At 45.8% G+C, this 24,108-nt stretch overlaps 1 protein-coding gene across 13 annotated transcripts in view; it reads right to left on the reverse strand.

Moving 5' to 3' along the window:
* The window catches only part of PRPSAP2 (phosphoribosyl pyrophosphate synthetase associated protein 2), a 71,803-nt gene that overhangs the window by 7,977 nt on the left and 39,718 nt on the right, over positions 1-24,108 (reverse strand). For all 13 annotated transcript variants that reach the window (XM_017854725.1, XM_017854728.1, XM_017854730.1 and 10 more), the window contains one exon: positions 11,991-12,139. In XM_017854725.1, coding sequence (XP_017710214.1) covers positions 11,991-12,139 — 149 coding nt within the window. The remainder of the gene's footprint in view (positions 1-11,990; positions 12,140-24,108) is intronic.

Raw genomic sequence — 24,108 nt, forward strand, 5'->3', positions numbered from 1 at the left:
GGGGGCATGGGGAAACTACTTAATTGGTGCAGGGTGTTCTTCTGGGGTAATGAGAAGTTTTGAAACTAGAAAGAAATGGTAACTGCACAAAACTGTGAATATACTGAAAGGCAGTAAATTTTTTTTTTTTTGAGACGGACTCTCGCTTTGTAGCCCAGGCTGGAGTGCAGTGGCGCGATCTCGGCTCACTGCAAGCTCTGCCTCCTGGGTTCATGCCATTCTCCTGCCTCAGCCTCCGAGTAGCTGGGACTACAGGCGCCCGCTACCACGCCCGGCTAATTTTTTGTATTTTTAGTAGAGATGGGGTTTCACCGTGTTAGCCAGGATGGTCTGGATCTCCTGACCTCGTGATCCGCCCTCCTCGGCCTTCCAAAGTTGCTGGGATTACAGGCATGAGCCACCGCGCCCGGCCAAAGGTAGTAAATTTTATACTTTAAAATGGTTAATTCTATGTTATATGACTTTGACTTCAATTTAAAAAAAATTTTTTTTTGAGATGGAGTCTCGCTCTGTCGACCAGGCTGGAAGTGAAAGGACTGTTCTAGATCGGGGGTTTTCAGCTGCTTACGTCTTGGGCCAGATACATTTATGCTGCAAGGGAACACCCTGTGTACTGTGAGAAGTTTAGCAGCATGCTTGGCCTCTACTCACTAGATGCCAGTAGCCACCCCCTTGGTTGTGATAATCAAAACTATCTCCAGACATTTCCAAATGTCCTCTAGGAGACAATGTCCACTCCCTGATTGAGAACCCCTGCTCCAGATTGAAAGAGACGAAAGACATATGACAACCAGAGGCAATGTGTGACCCTAGGTGAGCATCAGGAGAGGACAAAAAAGTGTAACAAAACAAAGCAAAGCAAGATAAATTCCAGAACTGAAGTGACTTTCTACATGTTCAACACTCCTACTCCCAGGACACTTGACCTCAATCCCGGTGAAAAAGTGTAATGAATAGCCCTTTAGGAAATCAACTTGACAAAAAGCCTTATATTCATGCCTTCTGACTCATTAATCTCACTTTTAGAAGCTTGAAATGAAATAAGCCAAAGTGTGGGAAGAGTGTTTTATCCACATATATTCACTGCCACATTATATGGGCAAAGAACAGAAGAAAACATAAAAACCGCAAATTAGGCTGTGGTTGGGCAGTCTACGCCATATTCATATGATGGGATATCAGACAGCCATAAAAATGCTGTTTACAAGAGGCTGATGTAGACAAATCGCTTGAGCCTGGGAGGTCAAGGCTGCAGTGAGCCGTGATTGTGCCACTGCACTCCAGCCTGGGTGACAAAGTGAGACCCAGTCTCCAAGAAAAAAAAAAAAAAAGAAAGAAATTGCTGTTTTGGAAGTTTCTGGTGACCTGAGACGACACATCAGGAAGCTGGGAGGAGGAGGCAGCAACATGCACAATTATGCATTAACCATGCATTGCAGCTCTATGAAAATAAGGGTGGAAAAACTAAAAGGAGGCTCACCAAATTAAAGTGGTGTGTCTTTGATTAGTGAGATCAAGCACTAATTATTATTTTCTTCTAACTTTTATGGATTGTAATATTTTCAAATATTATATATAGTGTTTCTATTCTGAAAAAGTATTTTCTTCCTTTCTTTTTTTTTTTTTGAGACAGAGTCTGGCTCTGTTGCCCGGGCTGGAGTGCAGTGGCCGGATCTCAGCTCACTGCAAGCTCTGCCTCCCGGGTTTTACGCCATTCTCCTGCCTCAGCCTCCCGAGTGGCTGGGACTACAGGCGCCCGCCACCTCGCCCGGCTAGTTTTTTGTATTTTTTAGTAGAGACGGGGTTTCACCGTGTTAGCCAGGATGGTCTCGATCTCCTGACCTCGTGATCCACCTGTCTCGGCCTCCCAAAGTGCTGGGATTACAGGCTTGAGCCACCACGCCCGGCCTGAAAAAGTATTTTCATTGTTTTTTAGTAGGCATATTTTTATCTATAAGAAATCAGAGGATACAAAATAAGTTTTAGAATCTAATACTAAATAACAAAATCTTTATATTCAAGATGCTGCAGGAAGAATGCTTTCTTTTCCCTTCATATATTATTTGCTAGTACCTTAAAAAACCATTCTATGTAGGGTGTCAAATCATCAAATGTATAAAAACAATCCAATATTTAGGATCCGTGAAACTAAAATTCTCCATTCCCAAAGACGGCCTGTAATGATCACTACTTGAGTCAAAACATAAACTTAGAAACATTATAATTAAAATTATGAAACATAAAGATCACATGAGTAAAGAAATATTGCCGGGCGTGGTGGCTCACGCCTGTAATCCCAGAACTTTGGGAGGCTGAGGCGGGCGGATTATGAGGTCAGGAGATAGAGACCATCCTGGCTAACACAGTGAAACCCCATCTCTACTAAATAATACAAAAAATTAGCTGGGTATACTGGCGAGTGCCTACAGTCCCAGCTACTCGGGAGGCTGAGGCAGGAGGACGGCGTGAACCCAGGAGGCGAGCTTGCAGTGAGCCCAGATTGCGCCACTGCACTCCACCCTGGGCGACAGAGCGGGACTTCCGTCTCAAAAAAAAAAAAAAAAAAAAAAAGAAGTATTAGAAAGAACGTAGAGATCATCCAGTCCCATGACCTCATTTCCAGATGGGAAACCTCTAGTTCAGTGTCTGCAGTCCAGAGTCGACTCCCTAAGGCCACACCAAAAGCTAACACCCAGCAAGTTCCAAAGAAGCAGCATTCATCTAAAGACTGCCAATGCATTCCTCATCACAGCCCACACGCTTGCAGGACTGAAAAGGAACATATATTCATCCATGCCTCCTGGGCATGGCTCATCTCACCAATGGTCCCAGCCAGCCCTCGCAGGGTTCTGCTGAAGTTCCTAGATACAAGCCCCTCTGAGGCCAGACAAGAATTCTGAAAGGGAGCGGCAGCCCCAGGCCTAATCCCCAGCACCAACAGCCTGGGCACATGAGGCTGTGAGAAATGCACACACAAGCAAAAGGCTTTGAGGCCCTGAGCCAAACACTTTATTAACACCTTCCCAGCCCCAAATCCTGAACCTTGGCTCTATCTCCTGCCTTTCTCCTCCTTAAATCCCCATCACTAAGTCCAAGAGACCCATGAGCACAGTAGCAAAAGCACAGGTTTTAGTCAGACAAGTCCAGCTTGTCACTATGTGACTGCAGGGAAGTTGCTTGCTCTTTCTGACCCTGTTTATCTATAAAATAGAAAATCATCACTCAATTAAAAGGGCTGTACTGGAGACTAAAACATTAAAAATGTTCATTCCCTCCTGCCGTCTTTTTTAGAGACAGGGTTTCACTCTGTCACCCAGGCTGGAGTGCAGTGGCACCATCATGGCTCACTGCAGCCTTGACTTCCTGGGTTCAAGTGATCCTTTCACCTCAGACTCTCAAGTAGCTGGGATTACAGGCACACCACCACACCTGGCTTATTTTATTTATTTATTTATTTATTTTTGAGAGGTAGTCTCACTCTATTGCCCAGGCTGGAGTGCAGTGGCACAATCTCAGCTCTCTGCAACCTCCGCCTCCTGGGTTCAAGTGATTCTCCTGACTCATCCTCCTGAGTGGCTGGGATTACAGGCACGCGCCACCAAACCCAGCTAATTTTTATATTTTTAGTAGAGACAGGGTTTCACCATGTTGGTCAGGTTGGTCTCGAACTCCTGACCTCATGATCCACCCGCCTCGGCCTCCCAAAGTGCTGGGATTACAGGTGTGAGCCACTGTGCCCAGACACCTGGCTAATTTTTAAACTTTTTTTTGAAATGGGGTTGTGCTATGTTGCCCAGGTTGGTCTCAAACTCCTGGGCTCAAGCAAATCTTCCACCTCAGCCTTCCAAAGTGCTGGGATTAAAGGAGTGCACCAACGTACCTGGTCTCCCTCCCATTGTCTTTTTAACATTTCTCAAAGTGCTCTGTCCCTTTCATTCCCATTGCTACCACCCCCTAGAGCAACAACGCATAACACAAATACACAGTGACAAATGTAAGCCATATAAGCAATTTTAGATTTTCTAGTAGCCACATTACAGAAGCACAAAAAAAGGTAAAATTAATTTTAATAACGTTTGATTTGATTCAATATATCAAAATATTACCATTTTAACATAGAATCAATAAAACTTCACTAATGAGATATTTACATTAAGGTTTTCAGATTAGGGGTGTGTGTCCTTCACACTCCCACTCCTCCCCACCCCATTCCCAGTGTGCAGGAGCCACACATAGCCGGTGGCCACCCGGCTGGACAGCACAGCCCAAGAGATCAAGCTCCCCTCCCATGTGCCTGCTCAACTTCATCAGCCTCCCGGATCTGGCCTCTGCACTTCCAGCTTCTCTTCTGTGCAACCTATCCCAAACACAGATGCAAGCCTGGCCTGCTGAACACTAAATAGCCTAGATCGAGAGCCTTTGCTGGCCACCTTCTAGGACGCGAGTGTATTTACTGGTATTCAAAGTCCTCCTCGGTCGGCTCCCCACAGATACTGCTATCTTAGTCCATCTCCTCCCTTCTGGGGCCTCCTGGTAGTCAGGTTAGTGTCTTCCTGGCCACACCATAGTCCATCACCGAACATCTCATCACTGCAGTCCTGTCTCATTCACATAAGGCAGGCAGCGCTGGGTCCTGAGGGAACATCGTGGGCTCTCCACCGTCTTGGCCTATCATATGGGTCAACTCTGAGGATGGCCTCTTGTTGTCGCTCTTTTTTAGGAAAGCAACAGGCCCAAGGACATACAGCCGATAAGTGATGGAGCCAGACGCAAACTCAAGCTCAGTCCCCCACCCCTCAGGAGATTTAACCCCTGCCCAGATGGCCTTCCATTTCTACCTCAGCTGCCATCTACAAAGTACAGCTGGAATTCCAGCTTCTTCATGGCTATCCCAGCCACACTAGTTCCTTCTGTTTTTTTTCTCTATAAATGAGCAAACTCATGAGCAAGGCAAAAATCTAACAGTCCAGAATATACCTCTGTGACCTAAAAATTATTTTGAGCCGAAAGCATTTGAGTTCCTGAAGTCCCTTATATGCTGAAAAACAGAGCCTCACAAAATAACTCAAAATAACTCAACTGTGATAAATCCCCTCCATGGGAACACCAGGGAAGACTGACTCTTACCGCTTAAGACTAGAAGAAGTCCAGACCACACCTAAACAGATGCTGTCAAAAACTAGCCTCTCTCCCATCTATTCTCCTCAGCACCCACTTCCCATCAGTCCCCTCCCTCCTCCTCTTCCCCTATTAAGAAGTCATCTGGGCCGGGCACCTGTAATCCCAGCACTTTGGGAGGCTGGGGCAGGCAAATCACTTGAGGTCAGGAGTTTGAGACCAGCCTGGCTAAGATGGCGAAACCCCGTCTCTACAAACAAAACAAAAACAAAAACAAAATACAAAAATTACCTGGGCATGGTGGACATACCGGTAGTCCCAACTACCCGGGAGGCTGAGGCAGGAGAATCGCCTGAACCTGGGAGGCAGGGGTTGCAGTGAGCCATAATTGCGCCACTGCACTCCAGGCTGGGCAAAAGAGCGTTTCAAAAAAAAAAAAGAAGTCATCTGTTTTCCCACATGGGCCTTTTCTGCCTCTCCTGTTCCCCTATTAAGATACTATATAAGCCCCACATTCTAACCACTTCTTTGAGTCACATTTTTGTGACTCACACAAAAGAGATGCATCATACACATCTGTATGTATGTGGTTAAACCGTCTTTCCTCTTCCTCATCTGTCTTTTGCCAGTTTAGTCCATATGCCACCAAACACTGAATCTATGAGGGCAGGGGGTTAGGGTTCCTCCCCAACAACTCGAAGGCGGCATTTTTTTTTTTTTTTTTTTTTTTTTGAGAAGATGTTATTAAGGCATGGGGAAGTTTCTTAAACACAAAAACAAATTCATACATAACTCTATCACCCCAACCCAACTACATTCATTCTTCATATTCCCTCCTGGTCCTTGCATAGACAAAGAGAGTGCTGTGGTCTAAAGATGGTGTCCTCTCAAAACGCTATGTTGGAACCTAATACCCAATTTGACAGTATTAACAGCTGGGGCCTTTGGGAAATGATTAAATCTCAAGGCCTCCGCCTTCATGAACAGGATTAGTGTCCTTACAGAGAGCTGCCTTGCTCCTTCCACCATGTGAGGACACAGCAACAAGGTGCCACCTCAGGAGCGGAGTGAGCCCTCCCCTGACACCAATCTGTTAGTGCCTTGATCCAGGACTTCCCAGCCTCCAGAACTGTGAGCAATGAATTTCTGTTGTTTATAAATTACCTAGTCTGGCCGGGTGCGGTGGCTCATGCCTGTAATCCCAGAACTTTGGGAGGCTGAGGTGGGCAGATCACGTGAAGTCGGGGGTTCGTAACCAGCCTGACCATCATGGAGAAACTCTGTCTCTACTAAAAATACAAAAATTAGCCAGGCGTGGTGGTGCACGCCTGTAATCCCAGCTCCTTGGGAGGCTGAGGCAGGAGAATCACTTGAACTTGGGAGGTGGAGGTTGTGGTGAGCCAAGATCGCATCATTGCACTCCAGCCTGGGCAACAAGAGCGAAACTCCATCTCAAAAAAAAAAAAAAAAAAAAAAAAAATTACCAAGTCTAAGGTATTTTGTTATAACAGCCTTAACAAACTAAGACAGAAATTGCTACTGAGAAGTGAGTTGCTACTGTATCAAATACCTACCAATGAAGGAGTGGCTTTGGAACTGGGTAATGGGCAGAGGCTAGAAGAGGAAAAGGCTAGAAAAAGACTGTATTGCTACGTACAGACTGTAAAGGGGAGCTCTGGTGAGGGCTCTGCTATGGTTTGGATGTACTTTGTCTCCACCAAAACTTATGTCAAAAATTTGGGCCAGGCGCGGTGGCTCACGCCTGTAATCCCAGCCCTTTGGGAGGCCGAGGTGGGTGGACTGCCTGAGCTCAGTTCACAACCAGCTTGGGCAACAAGGTGAAACCACATCTCTACTAAAATACAAAAAATTAGCCGGGTGTGGCGGCGGGCATCTGTAGTCTCAGCTACTCGGGAGGCTGAGGCAGGAGATTTCTTGAACCCGAGAGGCGGAGGTTGCAGTGAGCCAAAATCACACCACTGCACTCCAGCCTGGGTGATGGAGCAAGACTCCGTCTCAAAAAAAAAAAAAAAGAAAAAATTTAATCCCCACTGTGCACTATTGAGAAGTGGGGCCTAGTGGGAGATGTTTGGGTCACAGAGGCAGATCTTTCATGAATGGATTAATGCCTTCCTATTGGGGTGAGTTCTTGCTCTCAGGGCACTTAGTTCCCATGAGAGCAGGTTATTATAAAAATGAGTTTGGCTTCCCAGACTCTCCCATTTCCTCGCTTGCCATGTGATCTCTCTGCACCCGCCTGCTCACTTTTCTTCTCCACCATGTTTCAACCTAGTGTGTGGCCCTCACCAGAAACTGCCAGATGTGATGCTCTGCTCTTTAACTTCCCAGCATGACAAACTATGAGCTAAATAAATGTGTCTTCTTTATAGAATACCCAGTCTTAGGTAGTCTGTTATAGCAACACAGAACAGACTAAGACAGGCTCAGAAGAAGAGAACAGTTGTAAAGAAAGCCTCAATCTTCTTCGAAATGATCTAAGTGGTCATGATCATAATGCTAGTAGAAAAACAGACAGTAGGCTGGTCATGGTGGCTCACATCTGTAATTTCAGCACTTTGAGAGACTGAGGTGGAAGGATCCCTTGAGCCCAAGAGTTCAAAGCTGACCTGGGCAACACGGCAAAACCCCATCTCTACATAAAACACAAAAATTAGCCAGACATGGTGGCACACGCCTGCAGTCCCAGCTACTTGGGAGGCTGAGGTGGGAAGATCGATTGAGGCCAGGAGGTCAAGGCTGTTGCTGTGAGCCATGATTACACCACTGCACTCCAGCCTGGGCAAGAAAGTAAAACACTGTCTCAAAAAAAAAAAAAAAAAAAAAAAAAAGGTCGGGTGTGGTGCCTCATGTCTGTAATCCCAGCACTTTGGGAAGCCGAGGCAGGCAGACCACTTGAGATCAGGAGTTTTGAGACCAACCTGGCCAACATGGTGAAATGTCATCTCTATTAAAAATACAAAAATGAGCCAGGCATGGTGGTGGGTGCCTGTAGTCCCACCTACTTGGGAGGCCGAGGCACAAGAATTGTTTGAACCAAGGAGCTGGAGGTTGCAGTGAGCCAAGATTGCACCACTGCACTCCAGCCTGGGTGACAGAGTGAGACTCCATCTCAAAAAAAAAAAAGGGCAGTGAAATAGAATCTTTGACAAAAAAGGGTGCATGGCTGCTTTTGATTGCTTATACTAAAATCCAAGAAGATGAATTAAAGATGAGATTTATCATCAAAGGGGAAGTAGAACTTAAATATTTGGAAAATATATTTCCAAATATTCCAGCCTGGCCATCTTGTAAAGAATGTAAAAGAGGCCGGGTGCAGTGGCTCACGCCTGTAATCCCAACACTTTGGGAGGCCGAGACGGGTGGATCACGAGGTCAGGAGATCGAGACCAACCTGGCTAACACGGTGAAACTCTGTTTCTACTAAAAATACAAAAAATTAGCCGGGCATGGTGGCGGGTGCCTGTAGTCCCAGCTACTCGGGAGGGTGAGGCAGGAGAATGACGTGAATCCGGGAGGCAGAGCTGAGATCGTGCTACTCCACTCCAGCCTGGGTGAAAGAGCGAGACACCATCTCAAAAAGAAAAAAAAAGAAAAAAAAAAAAAAAGAAAAAAATGGTAAAAACAAGCCTGGATGCAATGGCTCAGGCCTATAATTCCAATAGTTTGGGAGGCCAAGGAGGGAGGATTGCTTGAGCTCAAGAGTTTGTGACCAGTCTAGGCAACAAAGCAAGACTCCATCTCTACAAGAAAAATAAAAATAAAATAAAAAAAAATTAGCCAGGCCTGGTGGCACACACCTATAGTCCCAGCTACTTGGGAGGCTGAGGTAGCAGAATGGCTTGGGCCCTGGAAGTCGAGGCTGCAGTGAGCTCTGATCGCACCACTGCACTCCAGCTTGGAAGACAGATCAAGATCTGTCTTTGAGACGTTGTCTCACTCTGTCGCCAGGCTGGAGTACGGTGGCACAATCTTGGATCTCGGCTCACTGCAACCTCCGACTCCCTGGTTCAAGCGATTCTCCTGCCTCAGCCTCCCAAATAGTTGGGATTTATGGCATGCACCACCATGCCCAGATAATTTTTATATTTTTAGTAAAGATGGGGTTTCACCATGTTGGCCAGGCTGGTCTTAATCTCCTGACCTCGTGATCCACCTGCCTTGGCTTCCCAATGTGCTGGGATTACAGGTGTGAGCCACTGCGCCCAGCCACCAAGCAAACATTTGATAAGGAGATTAGTATGGATAGAAAGAAGCCAGATGGCCAGGAGTAGTGGCTCACAACTTAAGTACTTTGGGAAGCTGAGGCGGGTGGATCACTTGAGCTCAAGAGTTCAAGACCAGCCTGGGCTACATGGTAAAACTTTGCCTCTACAAAAAACACAAAAATTAGCCAGGTGTGGTGGCAAGTGCCTGTAGTTCCAGCTACTCATGAGGCTGAAGTGGGAGGACTGCTTGAGCCCAGGAGGTGAGGCTGCAATGAACCATGATCACACCACTGCACTCCAGGCTGGGTGACGGGGTGAGAACTTGTCTCAAAAAAATAAAAAATAAATAAATAAATAAAAGAACTCGATGCTATTCATCAAGACAGTAAAGCAATGACCCCAAAGGCATTTCTGAGATCTCTGTGGTTGCCCATCTCATCATAAACCCAGAATGCCAGGGTCTTGGGGGCAGAATGATTTCAAGGTTCCACTTCCCACATTCCAGAGTGCTCCTTACCCACTCCAGCTATAGCTCAAGCAGGCCCAACTATGGCTCGGGCCACTCCTCTGGAAGGCACAGGCAACAAACCACAGTGGTGTCTGGGCAGTGCCATCTCCACAGTGCACAGAGTGAATGAGCTGTGGGGGCACACCTATCTCTACCCAGACTTCAAAGGATGCCCCAAAGAATGCCAGGGCCCAAGCAGAGAACTGTCACGGGCAGGGCCACCAGAGAGCCCTCACTAGGGCAAAGCCCAGTGGAGTCATGGGGGCAGAGCCACCCTAAGACCCAAGACTGGTAGAACCACTAGCATGCAACTCCAGCCTGAGAGATGCAGGCTTGAGACTCCAATGACTGAGAGCTGCTGCAGCTGTGGGAGTGGGGCCATCCAGAGCTTTGCAGGACTAACCCCTGCCCCAGTTTTTACGGAAGGCAAGGCTTTGAGTCAAAAATTATTTTTAAGCCTTAAGATCTAATGTTGTTTGTCTGGTTGGGTTTTAGACTTGGTCAGGACCTGTCCCTCCTTTCTTCCTACTTCTCCCTTTTGGTCTTGAACTCCTGGCCTCAAGCAACCCACCCAACTTGGCCCCCCAAAATGCTGGGACTATAAGTGTGAACCACCACACTGGGCCTCACTTCTCCTTTTTGGAATGGGAATGTCTATCCAATGTCTGTCCCACCATTGCACTTTGGAAGCATACAACCTGTTTGATTTCACAGGCTCACAGCCCGAGAGAAATGTGCCTCAGAGTGAATCCCAGAGCCGAAGTCTTACCCATATTTGATTTAGATGATATTTAGATGGGACTTTGGACTTCAGACTTTTGAGGTGATGCTGAAACTAAGTTAAGACTTACCTGGAGTTAACATTTTGGGGGCTATTAGGATAGAATGAATGTATTTTGCATGTAAGGTGAACATGAATTTTGAGGGGTGGGAGCAAAATGCTATGGTCGGAATTTTTGTGTCCCTCCAAATTCATGTTGGAATCCACTGTGGTGGATTAAGAGGTAGGGCTTTTAGGAGGTGACTAGCTTGTTAGGACTCTGCTCTACGAAGGGTGTCAGTGCCCTTGTTGGAGACAAGGGCTTGAGGGAGTCTTCCACCTTTCTCCACCATGTGAGGATGCAGCAAGAAGGCACCATCTATGAGGAACAGGCCTTCAACGGACACCAAATCTGCTGGCACCTTTATCTTTTTTTTTTTTGAGACGGAGTTTCGCTCTTGTTGCCCAGGCCGGAGTGCAATGGTGTGATCTCGGCTCACCGCAACCTCCGTCTCCTGGGTTCAAGCGATTCTCTTGCCTCAGCCTCCCGAGTGCCTGGGATTACAGGCATGCACCACCACGCTCAGCTAATTTTGTATTTTTAGTAGAGATGGGGTTTCTCCATGTTGATCAGGCTGGCCTCGAACTCCTGACCTCAGGTGATCCACCTGCCTCGGCCTCCCAAAGTGCTGGAATTACAGGCGTGAGCCGCCGTGCCCAGCCCATCACAAGGTCAGTGCTGGCGCCTTTGTCTTGACCTTCACAGCCTCTAGAACTGTGAGCAATACATTTCTGTTGTTTATATTACCCCGTCTAAGGTATTTAGTCATAGCAGCCTGAACTAAGGCAAATAGGTATACAATCTTGCATTCTGCCTTGTTCATATATATTCCATAGATTTTTCTCGTTTCCAGATAGTCTTGATTATTTCAAAGGGCTGCATAATTAGCTGTACTGACACAATAGAATTTACCAAGCCCTACCCTCTGGTAAACCATTTAAACCTTTCTGATATTTTGCATTTAAAAACAACATCACAGTCAATAACTTTGTACATAAAAAAGCTTCTTGCTTATGTTCAACTACACTCTAGGGTATACCGCTGAATGAATGAATGGACTTCCCTGAAGCATCGTAACTGTCTCGATAGTCCAAACATTTTCACAGGTCTTGCAAAGAAGGACAGACTGCTTCTAAAGGGCCCTGCGATTTACAAGGTAATCAGAAGTGCAGTCGCTACTATCTGGCCAAGAAAGGTGTTAATCAGTCTTTGACAACTTAAAAAAAAAATGAAGAATGAGGGAAAAAACCACACACACAACAGTTTAGTCAGCCTTAAAATCAGAGGTAAGTGGGAAAGAGGCAGCAGCACACTTACTGGGGATCTCCAGGCTGGGGTGGATGGCAGCCACACTTCTGACCATGGGTGGGGAATGCCGTCCATCCACCAAGTCCGACTCGGCATCCTGCGCCTCTCCATGAATCACTGCAATTCCCAGGCGCAGGCGCTCAGCAAAAGACTGTGCCCTGAGGGAAAACACCAGACACAAACTCAAAACTCATGCAGCCCTGGGTTCTGCTAATGCTTAGGGGACAAAACATTAAGAGAACATAAGTAGAATGTTGTCTCCCAAAGGAATAAAGAGAGAATAAAACAGTCTCACACTCTTAGAACCCAGGACTAACTGTAGAGACCCCACATGCCAAACACTTCCCTTGGCGGCAGCACCAAAGAAGGGCAGCGGCCTGGTCTGGTCTAACAGACCAGGCTTAACAAGCCACCGGCCGGGAGAGCCTGACTGAGTGAAGGAACCTACGCTCAACTCTGTCTCACCCGAAGCTGCTAATTCTACCTGCCTCTGCCTGCCTACCAGTGAGAACCAACTACATGGGGCAAAGGGCATAAAATGCTCACCAAAGTATTAAGCACAAATTTCTTAATAGTTTTACAGGGGTAAAAATTGAGATAGAAGAAACTGTGCGTATCTGAAGTATATAATTTCATGGGCTCTGAAGGCTGTATGTGCCCATACAAGCACCAGCACAATCAAGACAAGGAGCGTTATCACCACAAGCATCTGCTTATGCTCCTTAGTGATTTTTCCTTCCGGCCCCAGGCAACGGCTGATCTGCCTTCTGTCACCAGTTTCACCTATCTAGAATTTCATGTAAGTGAAATCAAAGTTGCTTTTGTCTTTTTTTTAAGATGGAGTATTGCTCTGTTGCCCAGACTGGAGTGCGGTGGCGGGATTTCTCAGCTCACTGCAACCTCTGCCTCCCGGGTTCAAGTGATTCTCTGGCCTCAGCCTCTCAAATAGCTGGAACTACAGTCATGCACCACCACATCTGGCTAATTTTTGTATTTTTAGTAGAGATGGGGTTTTACCATGTTGGCCAGACTGGTCTCAAACTCCTGACCTCAAGTGATCCGCCCACCTCGACCTCCCTAAGTGCTGGGATTACAGTGTGAGCTACCTGGCCATTTTGTCTTATTTTATGCAGCATGTTTTGGAGATTCATCCATGGAATAACATCAATAGTTCATTCCCTTTCATTGCTGAGTAATATTCTGCTGTGTGAATAGATCACAGTGTATCCATTTATGTATTGCTGAGTTTTCTGGTTGTTTCTAGTTTTTGGTTGTCACAAAGCTGCTGTGAACATTCATACACAGATCTCTGTATGGGCACGTTTGCTTGCTTTCTTTTTTTTTTTTTTTGAGACAGAGTCTAACTCTGTTGCCCAGGCTGGAGTGCAGTGGCGTGAACCTCCACCTCCCAGGTTTAAGCGATTCTCCTGCCTCAGCCTCCCAAGTAGCTGGGATTACAGGCACGTGCCACCACGCCTGGCTAATTTTCATATTTTTTGTAGAGACGGGGTTTTGTCATGTTGGCCAGGCTGGTCTTCAACTCCTGACCTCAGGTGATCTGCCCACCTCGGCCTCCCAAAGTGTTGGAATTACACGCCCAGCCACATGCTTTCTTATCTCCTGATAAATTCCTAAGAGTGGAATGGCTGGATCATATAGTAGGTGTATATTTAATTCTTTATAAAAAGGCCACACAGGCTGGGCGTGGTGGCTCATGCCTGTAATCCCAGCACTTTGGGAGGCCGAGGCAGGTGGAACACGAGGTCAGGAGATTGAGACCATCCTGGCTAACACAGTGAAACCCCGTCTCTACTAAAAAAATACAAAAAAAATTGGCCAGGTGTGGTGGTGGGCACCTGCAATTCCAGCTACTCAGGAGGCTGAGGCAGGAGAATGGCGTGAACTCAGGAGGCAGAGCTTGCAGTGAGTGGAGATAGTGACACTGCACTCCAGCCTGGGTGACAGAGCAAGACTCCATCTCAAAAAAAAAAAAAGGCCACACTGTTTCTAAAGTGGTTATACCATATTACAGGCCCATGAGCAGAGCATCAGAGATCCAGTTCCTCCACATCTTCACCAACACTTGGTACAGTAGTATGGTAATTTGTGTCTTGTTTTCTCCTAACCAGTCTGGATAAAGGTTTATCAATTTTATTGATTGTCTCAAAGAGTCAGTTTTTTAGCTTTTTTCTGGTTTTTGTTTTCTATTTCATTGATTCATGCTTTAATCTTTTCTTTTTTGACTGTTGAATTCAATTCTTTATATAACATCCCTTGTAAAATGAAACAGAATAAAACAAACCGAAAGGAGGGGCAGGGTAAAATTTGAAAAGGAAAGGAAAGGGAGGAAAAGGAAATAAAATAAGATGATTTATTGCTTCTCCCTCAGTATCCTCCTTGGTCTCCTCCTCCATTGAAAGAGCTTTTAGCTCTTCTGCCACTTTTTCGGCATGATCATTTTTACCTGATCCTTTCTTTTCTCTCTGATCTTTTCCCTGCATTCTTCAAACTTTGAATTTCTGTGCATTCTCAACATTCAGGAAGCAGATGGCCAGCAGCTCTGGCTTGGGGCACTTGTTGGCGAAGCTGGCGTGGGTGTCCCAGACCCAGGCATGGTCACTACCCACGTTGGGCTTCAGCTCCATCATCAGCGTGAAGTAGTGGTTAGCACAGATCTTCAGGGTCTTGTCCCTCTGCATAAGGCGGATGGTCCCTTTCTCCTTGTGCTTCAGGAGCTTGATGTCGCTGATGCCTCACTCCTTCCATTCTGGGAGATCCTTCTCTGAGGCAAATCAGAACAGTTTTGTTCACATTTTTAAAAGTTCTTCATCTTCCCCCAGCACTTTTTTTTTTGTTTGTTTGTTTTTGAGATGGAGTCTTGCTCTGTCGCCCAGGCTGGAGTGCAGTGGCCGGATCTCAGCTCACTGCAAGCTTCACCTCCTGGGTTTATGCCATTCTCCTGCCTCAGCCTCCCGAGTAGCTGGGACTACAGGCGCCCGCCACCTCGCCCGGCTAGTTTTTGGATTTTTTTTTAGCAGGGACGGGGTTTCACCATGTTAGCCAGGATGGTCTCAATCTCCTGACCTCATGATCCGCCCGTCTCGGCCTCCCAAAGTGCTGGATTACAGGCTTGAGCCACCGCGCCTGGCCCCCCCAGCATTTTAATTTCTTGCTCAGGAAGAGAAACTGTTGGCTCAAACTGAGGCCATGGTTGGACTCATCCGCATTCTCAGTGGAAGTATCATGGTCCTCATGAGTGTCCTTGGCGCGATGCAAAAGCAGCAACTCGGCTGAGTGGGTTGTCGCTGACTTCAAGGCCTCCCATCTGCTGGCTCTGTGGCCTCTTGCAGGAGCTTCTTCCCTCTGTAGCTGGCTTTTTTTGTTGTTTTGTTTTTGAGATGGAGTCTTGCTCTGTCGCCCAGGCTGGAGAGCAGTGGTATGATCTTCACTAGTGTGGTGGTGTGATCTCGGCTCCCTGCAGCCTCCGCCTCCGGATCAAGTGATTTCTCCTGTCTCAGCCTCCCGTGTGTGCCACCATGCCCAGCTAATTTTGTATTTTTAGTAGAGACAGGGTTTCATCATGTTGGCCAGGCTGGTCTCGAACTCCTGACCTCAGGTAATCTGCCGGCCTTGGTCTCCCAAAGTGCTGGGATAACAGGCGTGAGCCACTGTGCTGTGTTCTTCATTTTCATTTGGTTCTAAATACTTTGTAATTTCACTTTTGACTTCTTCTTTGACCTATGGGTTATCTAAAAGTATGTTATTTAGTTACTAAATATTCAGGACATTTCCAAAGATATTTCTGTTATCAGAATTATTCTTAATTCCAGTGTGGTCAGAGAATATATTTTGTATGGCTTGCATAATTTTAAATTTGGGCCTTATTTTATGGCTCACAAGAATATGATCTTTGTAAGTGTTTATACTAAAAAAGAACATACGTTCTGCTCTCCCTGGATGGTGTGCTATGACTGTCAGTCAGATCCAGCAGGCTGATAGGGTTGTTCAAGTCTCCCGCATCCTTAATGATTTTCAGTCTCCTTATTCTATCAATTACTAAGAGAAGAATAATGGAACCACTGACTATCATTATGGATATATGCAGTTCTCAGTGTTTGCTTCATATGCTTTGAAATGCTGTCATTTAGTTTATAAATGTTTAGAACTGTTTTGTCCTCTTGAAGAACTGACCCCTTTATCATAAGGAAAAGACCTTCTTCAACCGTGGCAAAATTATTTGCTCTGATTTGTCTGATATTAATACAGCCACTCCAGCTTTTTTTTTTTTTTAAAGAACTAATATTATCAGAGTATATTATTTTCCATATTTTACTTTTAACCTATTCCCTCCTCCTTACCACCTTATACTTTATCTCATTAGGTCCCTGGCCACAGAGCATCCCTCACTGGACCTGATTCCTGGGGGCCATGCTGAGTCTTACTCTTTCTTCCATCCTCAACACCTAATGCATGGTAAATGTTCAAGTGTTTAAGAATTCAACAAGTTCTTGCAGTCTTGGCTTACCAGCACCAAAAATTCAAAACAAGTTCTTATCTAACTGCTCATAAGAATTACTAAAAACAAACAAAAAATCAGGGGTTATACTGAATCCCACTAGTACTATCTATACTAGATACAGCCAAGGCATTTACATGACATGTGAAGAGCAGGGCACTAGAAAATACTAAATACTATTAGTATGTAGACTCTTATGAGCTGTTAGAAATATCACATCAACCAGGTTTCCTGTATGCACTACACAACTAAGGAAAGCTTTGCTACAGTGTTAGCAATTATTTCAAAAAATTTAAATTTGGCTGGGCACGGCAGCTCATGCCTATAATCCCAGAACTTTGGGAGGCTGAGGCGGGCAGATCACTTGGAACAAAGAGTTCAAGACCAGCCTGGCCAACATGGTGAAACCCCATCTCTACTGAAAAACAAATGAACAAACAAAAATTTCATGCTTAAATCATTCTATTTTCAAGATACTTTTTGAAGCTGGGTGATGGCTCACACCTGTAATCCCAGCACTTTGAGATGAAGGCAGGAAAATGGCTTGAGCCCAGGGGTTTGAGACCAGCCTGGGCAACATAGGGAGACCTTGACTCTATAAAAATAAAAAAATTAGCTGGCCTGGGCACAGTGACTCACATCTGTAATCCCAGCACTTTGGGAGGCCGAGGTGGGCGGATCGCAAGGTCAAGAGATTGAGACCATCCTGGCCAACATGGTGAAACTCCATCTCTTACTAAAAATACAAAAATTAGCTGGGTGTGGTGACACGCACCTATAGTCCCAGCTACTCGGGAGGCTGAGGCAGAAGAATCGCTTGAACCCGGGAGGCAGAGGTTGCAGTAGGCAGATACTGGATTGCACCACCACACTCCAGCCTGGGGGACAGAGCAAGACTCCGTCTCAAAAAAAAAAAAAAAAAAAAAAAAAAAATCAGCTGGGTATGGTAGTGCATGCCTGTGGTCCCACCTACTTGGGCGCTGAGTTGGGAGAATTGCTTGGGCCCAGAAGGTCAAGGCTGCAGTGAGCTATAATTGCACAACTGCACTCCTGCCTGGGCAACAGAGAAAGACCCTGTCTCAAATAAACAAACAATCTCAGACACACATAAGTAAACATTTATTGGTCTGGTCCTATCTATAAGGAATTTAATTTATATTTCCAAGGAAAAGATGAAAAACCTTCATGGGAGCAGGACTGTTCAGGTCAAAAACAGCAAAGTCAGTAAAATATATTTATCTATGTGTGTGTGTGTAAGACAGAATGTCCTTAGGGAAAAGAGGGAGCATCATAAATAGGGAATATTTTAATAACATCTGATAAATGTCCCAAGATTTAAGATTTAGTATTCACATAACTTTGAATTCGTCCTTACAAAAAAAATCAAAATCGTTTTAAAAAAATTATCAAGAGAGTGGCCAGGAGCAGTGGCTCACGCCTGTAATCCCAGCACTTTGGGAGGCCGAGGCCTGACCTCACCTGAGGTCGGGAGTTCGGGGCCAGCCTGACCAACATGGAGAAATCCCGTCTCTACTAAAAACACAAAAAAATTAGCCGGATGTGGTGGCACATGCCTGTAATCCCAGCTACTCGGGAGGCTGAGGAGGGAGAATTGCTTGAACCCAAGAGGCGGAGGTTGCGGTGAGCTGAGATTGTGCCATCGCACTCCAGCCTGGGCAACAAGAGCGAAACTCCGTCTCCAAAAAAAAAAAAAAAAAAATTCTCAAGAGAAAAAAAATTTCAGACAGAACAATGGGGCAGAGTCTTCAAAACAGCTGGCATCACGTAGATTATTAGTTCTTCCTTGAAATTCAAGATTAGCTTTGCAGACAAAATTGGTGCCAAATAACTGACCTGTTAGTTATCCTCTAAGGAAGTCTTTTACATCTGGGATCTGTGGAGGTTTGCCAATTCCTAGAATAATATTTCAATTCTACTAACCTCTAAAAACCCAATGCCCTTAAGATAAAATCATGGCCACGTATGGTGGCTCACACTTGTAATCCCAGCACTCTGGGAGGCCAAGGCAGGTGAATCACCTGAGGTCAGGAGTTCGAGATCAGCCTGGCCAACGTGGTGAAACCCTGTCTCTACTAAAAATACAAAAAAATTAGCCAGGCATGGTGGCAGGTGCCACCATGAGGCTAATTGCTAATCAGGAGGCTAAGGCAGGAGAATTGCTAGAACCTGGGAGGTGAAGGTTGCAGTGAGCCGAGATCGTGCCATTGCACTCCAGCCCAGGCGACAACAGCAAGACTCCTGTTCCAAAAAAAAAAAAAAAAAAATAAGTAAAATAAAAAATAAATAAAATCATTACCTGCACAGCAATGGGAGTTTCTGGATATTCCATAAAACTTAATCAGATACTTTGCATTCCCATCTGATTCCAAAATGAATCAGGATGGTTTCTGATGTGTCATTTTGTTTCATGCACTGACAGTCACAGAGGAATTCTAAAGCAACTTGATCCTGATTGTACGATAATGAGTTAATTTACATCGTGGGTGAGAAAGAGGACGACACAGGGCCTCAGCTATCCTTTTGTTTCCTATTCACTCAGTTATTCTGAGAAAACAATTTCAAACAACTTATTCAAGCAAGTTCTGTTCCTTACAAAAGCATCACTTTCTCAGATGATCCTTTCTAGTCAAAACAACTGCTCATTGTCAAACAACTCCAAAACAATAGCTCTGCACTTAGACAGACCTCTTCATCAGTAACTTCAGGATTCTAAAGGCACTAGCCACTAAATGTGGTGGCTCATGCCTATAATCCCAACACTCGAGGCGGGCAGATCACTTGAGGTCAGGAGTTCGAGACGAGCCTTACCAATATGGTGAAACCCCATCTCTACCAAAACTACAAAAATTAGCTGGGAATGGTGGTGCACATCTGTAATCCCAGCTATTTAGGAGGCTGAGGTAGGAGAATCGCTTGAATCCAGGAGGCGGAAGTTGTAGTGAGTTGAGATCGCACCACTACACTCCAGCCTGAGCAACAGAGGGAGACCCTGTCTCAAAAAATAAATAAATAAAGGCACTAACCACCACCATTCTACATAATGGTACTTAATTTATAAAGTCCTTCAGTAAGTTCTTTGATGCTTATTAACCCTGTAAGATAAGCCAAGCAGGTGTTTTCCCCAGGAAACTGAGGCTTGGAGAGACAGCCTTGCTCAAGGTTCTCACAAAGACTGGCTAAGGCACAAGTGGAAGCCCATGTCTTGGACTAATTTAATACCTTCCTGACTGATAAAAGTCAGCCTCAGTCTGACTTCTAAATTGATTACAGCTATTTTCTAAGGTTAGCTGCCAAATGAAAAACTTGGAGGAGGGAACTAGAAATAATCAGATCAGATCAAAATTGGCATGTGGCTGAGCCAGAAAGTGCCATCTCCTGCTCGAAGTCTGGGTGAATGTGTTTATCAGGACATCAGAATACAAGAAAATCACCACCACATAGCTATGGGATACGAGACAGCCAGAACTGACTTTACTGTGTCGATGCCATGTCGACAGAGCTCTTGCTCACAATACCTTTTTACTTTTTTTGTTTATTTATTTTTTGTTGTTGTTTTTTTGATATGGGGTCTGGCTGTCACCCAGGCTGGAGTGCAGAGGTGTGATCTCACCTCACTGCAACCTCCACCTACTGGGCTCTAGTGATCCTCCCACCTCAGCCTCCTGAGTAGCTGGGACTACAGGCACATGCCACCACACCCAGCTAATTTTTGTATTTTTGGTAGAGACAGGGTTTCACCATGTTGCCCAGGCTGTTCCTAAACTCCTGGGCTCAAATGATCTTCCAACCTCAGCCTCCCAAAGTGCTGGGATTACAGGCGCGAGCCACTGAGCCTGGCCCACTCACAATACCTTTAACTCACAGACTAAAATCCTAAGCCTTGACTGTGTTATTTTACTACCTGTTCCATACAAAACTGAGCCTTTTGTAGCACTCATCTCCATACTAAAACATTCATTCATTTATTCATTTATTTGACGGAGTTTCGCTCCTGTTGCCCAGGCTGGAGTGCAATGGCACACGATCTGGGCTTCACCGCAACCTCCACCTCCCAGGTTCAAGCGATTCTCCTGACCTCAGGAGATCCACCCACCTCGGCCTCCCAAAGTGCTGGGATTACAGGTATGAGCCACCGCGCCCGGCCTCTAAAACATTCATTTAATGTAGTATGATCTATGTGGATTCAATTACTGAAACTGTGAAAAAGAGAGACTGGCTCTTTTGTTCCAATCTACCCAACTGACCCACCAGTCAAAGAGCACATGAGGGCAGTCTGCAAGTGCCATGGGAACACAGTCATGCCTGCACTGGTCACCACCACGTCCACAATGGCTGGCACAGCAGCACTCAAATATGTACTCAGTAAAGATTGAGTGGAGAGGGGCAAGTCAATTTCTTTTCTTCTTTTTTTTTTTTGAGATGGAGTTTTGCTCTTGTCACCCAGGCTGGAGTATAATGGCGCCATCTTGACTGACTGCAACCTCTGCCTCCCTGGTTCTAGCAATTTTCCTGCCTCAGCCTCCCAAGTAGCTGGGATTACAGGCGTGCGCCACCATGCCTGGCTAATTTTGTATTTTTAATAGAGACAGGGCTTCACTATGTTGGTCAGGCTGGTCTTAAACTCCCGACTTCAGGTGATCCACCCACCTCGGCCTCCCAAAGTGCTGGGATTATAGGCATGACACTGCACCTGGCCCAGTTTCCATCATATTTGGCCAACACTCAAGTCCCCTAATCACTTTTACAGAAAACATTCTTGGAAGTAAATAGTTGCACAACCACCTTCAAGGAAACAACATTTGGCAGAACTACCTTGGAAAAGTTCCTTCATCTCTGTGGGTCTGTTTCCTCATCTGTGAGAGATTATAACTGCTGATTTCCAAGGTTGCAAAGATCAAATAACATAACATAGATAAAAAACATCTGACGCTACACATGCACTCCTACCTACAGGGCATCTTCCTAGGCCTCATCAGCCCCAGCACAATAGGTTCTCAATACACAACTGAACAGATGAATGACAAACATCACTGACAAGAGCTGAAAAAACTGAGCAAAAGGCTACCACATCCATCCCCCTGTGAACACATGTGTGACAGAAGTAAACTGAGAACTCTAGAGGTTACTAAAAGTCCACTCAGATGGGAAAGTCAACAGAAAATTCGTCATGTTCTTCTGGTATTCAGTGGAAAGAAAAAAAAAATGTATCAAGGCCAGATGCTGTGACTCATGCCTGTAATCCCAGAACTTCAAGAGGCCAAGGCAGAAGGATTATTTGTGCCCTAGAGTTAGAGACCAGACCTGGCAACATAGGGAGATCCCGTTGCTACAAAAATAAAGAAAAAAATAGCTGGGCATGGTGGCACATGCCTGCAGTCCCAGCCACTCAGGAGGCTAAGGTAGGAGGATCTCTTGAGCCCAGGAGATGGAGGTTACAGTGAGCTGTGGTTGTACCACTGCACTCTAGCCTGGATGACAGAGCAAGATCCTGTCTCAAGGAAAAAAAAGTATCAAAACATATTGTCGTCACTTCTGCTTCCACTAGGGTGGATTATTATACTCCTTCTACTACCCACAACTAAAACCCCTGGATGTTACATACAAACAAAAATGAGAAGACTCTGGCCAGGTGCGGTGGCTCACACCTGCAATCTTAGCACTTTGGGAGGCCGAGGTGGGTGGATCATGAGGTCAGGAGATAGAGACCATCTTGGCTAACACGGTGAAACCGTCTCTACTAAAAATGCAAAAAATCAGCCAGGCGTGGTGGCGGATGCCTGTAGTCCCAGCTACTCAGGAGGCTGAGGCAGAAGAATGGCGTGAACCCGGGAGGCGGAGTTTGCAGTGAGCCAAGATTACACCACTGCACTCCAGCCCGGGCGACAGAGCGAGATTCTGTCTCAAAAAAAAAAAAAAAAAAAAAAAAAATAATAATAAATGAGAAGACTCTAAAAGGTAGAGAGAAGGCAGACCAGCAAGGGACCTCAGGACCTGAAGAACATCATGGTGGTGGCTTCCTTGGGCATTCTTTTTGCCTTATTATCCCAGATTTGTAGCTAGAGAAGCAGCGACCCAAAAATGCCAGTGGGCAAAGACAAAAAAAGCTCCAACAAAGGTCAGCTCTCCCCAGTCAAAGGACTAAGAAAATGGCAACCTAGTGAGTGAGAAAATATTTAGACAATAACTGCCTTACTCCAGCCACACAGGCAGGAAAGCCGCAGCCCATGTTTCCGCCACATTTTCGCTGCATGAGTAAAGGCTGAGTGGTGAGCCTATACTTCCTGGCTTGCCAGGCTATAATGAGGCACCCCAAACCTGATGGGGTGGTTTCACAGAAGGCCAAATAGGGAGCTGGGACTTTCACTCTCACTCAGCAGTAAGGAGCAACTGCCAGAGTCAGTGGAGAGTGAAATCTGGACTTCTACCCCCAACTCAGCAGTAAAGGAGTGCCCCTCCCCTCTCCATTGCAGTGGTATCAGAGGCAGCCTGGTGGAGTCAGGAATCTCACCATCACCCAGTGAGAATGATGCTACTTTTCCTTGGCGTCAGTGGAGGAAATGGAGGGAGCACTTCCACCCATGGGTAACAAGGACCACCTTACGTGGTCCACACAGGCCCTGTGGGGAATCTAGACTTCTACCCTTACCTAGCAGAAACGAGCCCCAGCACCACCACTTTCCCCGCCAGTCCTGAGAAGCCAGCAAAATCAGAAGGCCTAAATGAGACCCAGAATCTCACACATGATATCCAAAAGTCCAGATTCCAATCAGAAACCACTCACCACACTAAAGACCAGTGAAATCTCAATATGAATGAAAAAAGACAATTAACAGATGCCAACACCAAGTGACAGACATGCTGAAATTGTATAACAAAGATTTTGGAGCAGCCATCAGAAAAGTGCTACCAGCGGTAATTATGAGCATGTGTGAAATAAAAAACAAGAAGTCTAAAGAAAGTATTGACAAAAAAATAGAAGGTATAAAAAAAGACCCAAGGCCAGGCATAGTGTCTCATGACTGCAATCCCAGCACATTGGGAGGCCAAGGCAGGCAGATCACTTGAGGCCAGGAGTTTGAAACCAGCCTGGCCAACATGGCAAAATCCCATCTCTACTAAAAATACAAAATTAGCAGCCAGGCGCGGTGGCTCGCGCCTGTAATCCCAGCACTTTGGGAGGCTGAGGTGGGCAGATCACGAGGTCAGAAGTTCGAGACCAGCCTGACTATCATGGTGAAACCCCGTCTCTACTAAAAATACAAAAATTAGCTGGGTATGGTGGCTCACGACTATAATCCCAGCTACTCAGGAGACTGAGGCAGGAGAATCGCTTGAACCCGGGAGGCAGAGGTTGCAGTGAGCCGAGATCACGCCACTGTACTCCAGCCTGGAGGACACAGCGATACTCCATCTCAAAAAAAAAAAAAAAAATTAGCCTGGCATGGTGGCAGATGCCTGTAATCCCAGCTCCTCAGGAGGCTGAGGCGTAAGGATCACTTGAACCCAGGGAGTGGAGGTTGCAGTGAGCCATAATAACACCACTACACTCCAGCCTGGGCAAAAGAGCCAGACTCTGTCTCAAAAAAAAAA

The sequence above is a fragment of the Rhinopithecus bieti genome, unplaced genomic scaffold, assembly GCF_001698545.2.
Source record: "Rhinopithecus bieti isolate Rb0 unplaced genomic scaffold, ASM169854v2 scaffold_39885, whole genome shotgun sequence".
Classification (NCBI taxonomy): Eukaryota; Metazoa; Chordata; class Mammalia; order Primates; family Cercopithecidae; genus Rhinopithecus; species Rhinopithecus bieti.